The 4,379-nt window shown below is 51.4% G+C and overlaps 1 protein-coding gene across 4 annotated transcripts in view; it reads right to left on the reverse strand.

Moving 5' to 3' along the window:
• LOC104863740 (myelin-associated glycoprotein) overlaps positions 1-4,379 on the reverse strand; it is a 35,933-nt gene that overhangs the window by 26,850 nt on the left and 4,704 nt on the right. For all 4 annotated transcript variants that reach the window (XM_019207777.2, XM_010626340.2, XM_033765727.1 and 1 more), the window contains exons 6-7: positions 4,040-4,297; positions 2,273-2,533 (exon numbers count right to left, since the gene is read on the reverse strand). In XM_019207777.2, the coding sequence (XP_019063322.1) occupies positions 2,273-2,533; positions 4,040-4,297 (519 nt within the window). The remainder of the gene's footprint in view (positions 1-2,272; positions 2,534-4,039; positions 4,298-4,379) is intronic.

The following is a 4,379-nucleotide window of genomic DNA, read 5'->3' on the forward strand; positions in this document are numbered from 1 at the left end:
TTTTTTTTTTTTTTTTTTTTTTTTTTTGAGTATTGAACCCAGGGTCTTCATTGAACTACATCCCCCATTTTTTTTTAAGACAGTTCTCACTAAGTGTCTAAATTGCCCAGACGGGGCTTGAACTTGAGAACCTTTTGCCTCAGTCTTCTAAAGTGATGGGATTACAGGTGTTCACCACGGCTCCCTGCTCTAATAGATGCTTTGGAGTGGTCTCCAGAGATCCTTTCTTTGGAATCCTAACTGGCCCCAGCTAGGGAAGGTTTCAGGTGCTCCCTGGTGGGCGACTCTCCTCCTACTGCTTTTGGGGTAACTCCAGCCTCTAACTGGGCCAGAGCAGAACACTATGTCACAGAGGTGAGTTTCACCTCCCCTCTGCATCATGTCGAAGTTGTTCACCTCACTAAACATAAGTCAGGGCACTCTCTGCCTTAAAGCCCTCCTCTGGCTGCTCCCTAGGTCACTTAGGATAAAATCTAAATTTCTCTCCTCACCCCGGTTCCTTCCTTTGCAGCCGTACTGGCCTCCTCACTGTTTCTCAGGCTCGTGGAGTTCCTCCCCACCCTAGAGGCTGAGAACTCTTCCTCGGGCAACAACACTCCTTCGGGAACCTGCCCAACCCCCTTCCGCTCTCCCTTCCTCCACAGCAAGGTCTCTGACCTCCATGAAAACCACCTCGCTTCATGCCTCACTCGCTCCCTGCCTCGCTCGCTGGGGTTTTCTCCCAAGTACTTATCCCCACCCAGGTTGGCCCCTCATTTCCGTCAAGGGGGAGTCTTACTCCGCCTCTACTCTGTTCTCCACACTTGGGATGTTGGATTTCTCACGGCTGCAGGGTGTCACACACAGACCCAGCCTGCTGCCTCCTTCCGGCACCTGCTCTGCCCCTCTGTGCATCGCAGATGCTCCCGCACGCTTCCTCCCTCAGGCCCCTGGAATCCTCGTCCTCCCTGCCCCATGGGACTGCCCACTGCCACCAGCACTAAACACTATCCTCCACCCGTGGTCACCTTGTTGAGCTTTGCTTTGCTATCATTTAATTGCTAAAACAGTACTTGGATGTTTCTTCTTTCATTTTCCAAAACAATGAGATTATATTAAAATATCAAAGGTTGCTTTTGTGGTAGGGGGTACCAGTGACTGAACTCAGGACCGTGTGCTGGCGAGGCAGACGGCAGCACCACTGAGCCAAATCCCGGGCCCTCCAAATGTAACTTTTTAAACTATATTCTTTATCCCTGCTGGAGAGTCCAGCACCCTTCTCTGCCTACCCTGGACTGAGTGCGGTATCGCCAATAGTTCTCACCTGAATCTGTTTACAAAGCCCCTTGGGCCCATTCACTCCACCTATTTTCAATTTCCAGCAAAAACGAATGCGCATGAACAGCGATGGGCCAGGAAGTCCCTTGAGCAGATATATTCATGACAGCAACGATTTGTAGCAGAAGCTCAGTGCATACATTACTGAGTCTACTAAATAAAAAATGACGTACCCTAAATGCTGTTTAGACAGATGTGCATTATACTTATTGTACAATCGATCAAGCAGTCAATCAACACACCTCAGACCAAACTAATAGGACAAATCCAAACCAAGAGAGGTTGAACTTGGTCAAAACACTTCCACTCAAGATAGCCCAGGTGGCGCTCTGGTGACGTGTCTACCCTGAAGGATGTGGAGGTGGTGATGCCAACACCCTACCAGTCAGTGCCTGTGCCTGGTACATGAGCAGCTTTATGGACAACCTAGAGAGCTATGAGCCCTGACACAATGCTAGGTGAACCCCTAGCGGCACAGAGGATAGGGGCTTTGAAGGCCAGCTCTGCCATCTACTGGCGGATGAGGCCACTCGGTTTCCCCTCACTTCCGAGGTGGAGTTCTCATCTGCACAGAGGTTGTCGTGTTCTTTAATTCAGAAGGGCCCACAGGAAGACAGGCATACGAGGGCACTGTGAGCGCTTAGCACCCACCTGGATGCTTGTGGTTAGGGAGGCAGGGGTCCCTGTACAGTGCTTCCTTCCAACAGCGCTTGCTACATAGCAGCGCCCCACACGGTTAGATTTCAGAGTCACTGCTTTAGTGAGTGGAGAGGGGAGGTGGCCACAGGACCCTGGGAATTCCTGGGCCAAAAGCTGACCCCAGGATGCAGGCACAGTATTCCCAGAGGGGATTTGTATTTTCTTCCTGTGGATTTAGCTTTCTCGCCATTCAAGGTGTGACCTAGGTATCCCATATCGGTCCCTCTGGCACCAACGAGGAGGGACAGGTACTCACATTCCACTGACACATTGAAGGCAGTGGTCCTCTGGCCATACTGGTTCTCAGCCACACACAAGTACTCCCCGTCATCCTCAGGGGTGACTGCAGGCAGCTCCAGCTGCAGCTCGCTCTCGTAGATGACCGTGGCCAGGATCTGCTTCTCCTTGAAGATGGTGAGAATAGGGTCGGGTTTGCTCTGTGTAGAGCACAGGATGGAGACCGTCTCCCCCTCCATGGCTGTCATTGTTCCATTCACTGTCGGCTTCCAAGGTGCATCTGAGGGACAGGACAGGCGACTGCTGGTCAGAAACCGGGTGGTGTTGCTGCCTCCGCCAGCTCCCACCCCCAAATGTGACCCTTAACACCCCAAACCTTGCACACACATTCAGGATGGCTCAAGTGACCCCAGTTGTCTTCTCCCTATGAATACTTTATATGAATCTTTGGGTCTGGAGCTATGTACCCCTTCCTACTTGGGTGTAGACCCTTGTCTTGACCAGAGGGACTCAGTTTTCTCCTCTGGAAAAATGGGCTTAATGATAATTCTAATCTCATTCAGCGTTCACTAAGAATCTGCTGAGTAATAGGCACGGTTCTAGTTTAAAGAAGGGCCACGTAGGCAGATAATACACAAATGAATAAAATATATTTGCAATGTGGGGATAAGAACTGTGGAGAAAAACAAAGGGTTAGAAGGAGAAATCAGGGGAGATACAGTTTTAAACAGCATGGGAAGGCAGGCTTCTGGGAGACTAGAAGGAGGTGGGTGGGAATGTCCAGGGAAGGGCACACATATAAAGCCCTCAAGAAGGGCTGAGGAAACATCGGCTGTGGTTGTCATTATTATTCCCAGCTCTGGGCACTTTGCCTCAATAAGTATAAATGGATGGATGGATGGATGGGTGGATGCCTCTGCTTTGTTCCTGGCTAAGAGTTCGGTTCTGACAGTACCCCAACCTGTGCCCTGAGGTTCCCTTTATTCTCCTTTCAGAATGACAACTGAGTGTGGTTGTACAAGCCTAGAATCCCAGCAGCCTAGGGGGCTGAGGCAGGAGGACCAGCAAATTTGAGTCCAGCCTCGGCAACACAGTAACTTAGAAAAGAGACTGAGGATGTAGCTCATGTGAAGACCTTGGGTTCAATCACCCGTATTGGTGGGGGAAAGGGGGCTGACCTTTTTTTTTTTTTATTTCTGGCACTGGGGATCAAATCCAGAGGCATTCTACTACGGAGCTACTGAGCAACATTCCCAGCCCTTTTTATTACTTTTTTAAATTTCAAGACAAGCTCTTGTTGAATTTCCCAAGATGCCCTCAAACTTGTGATTCTCTTGCTGCAGTCTCCTGAACACCTTGCCTAGCACAACTGGGCTCCTTTTAAAATGTAGATTCTTGGGGTGGGGTAACTAACTCAATGGTAAAGTTTGAGGTTTCCATCCCTAGCATCAGGGAAAAAAAGAAAAAGGAAGGGAAAAGGAAGAAAGAGGGGAGAGGGGAGACGGGAGAAGGAAGAAAGGAAGACAGATTTCTGGGGCCAGGGCCAAATCTACTCTCAGACCAGCTAGGGCGGAACCTGCATTGAATAGGCTTTCGTAAGCCGGGAGGACCAATTGTGTCCTCTAGTGCAGAATAAGTGTGCCCCAGATACCTGGGGCAGCAATGAAGAAACCTTGACAGGCACCTTCCTCTCTATCTTGTCCCCCGTGGTGCTTATGGAAGGTTCCCTTTCCCTTTATCTGTCCTGCAGAGATGTGTGGCACACGGGGGGTGGGGGACGACTCACACATGACGCTGAGCTCCACGGTGCGGTTCTCCTGGCCATAGGAGTTCTCCGCCAGGCAGGCGTAGACGCCGTCCTCCGCGGGGGTCACCTCTTCCAGCTCCAGGTACAGGCTCTCGGCCACCGCCTCCCGAAGCACCGTCCCTTCCCGCATCCAGGTGAGCAGCGGCAGCGGGTTGCTGTCAGCCACACAGACCAAGCTGACGTGGGTGCCCTCGATGGCTTCCACCGAAGAGTTCATCTCCACAATCACCGGGGGGTCTGAGGACATGACAAGGGTCAGTGGACCTGCCATGCGGCAGGCCGGCCCCGCCCCGCTCATCCAGACTCCACCCCTGATTCG

This window comes from Fukomys damarensis, unplaced genomic scaffold (assembly GCF_012274545.1).
Source record: "Fukomys damarensis isolate Sample0158 unplaced genomic scaffold, DMR_v1.0_HiC HiC_scaffold_19, whole genome shotgun sequence".
Classification (NCBI taxonomy): Eukaryota; Metazoa; Chordata; class Mammalia; order Rodentia; family Bathyergidae; genus Fukomys; species Fukomys damarensis.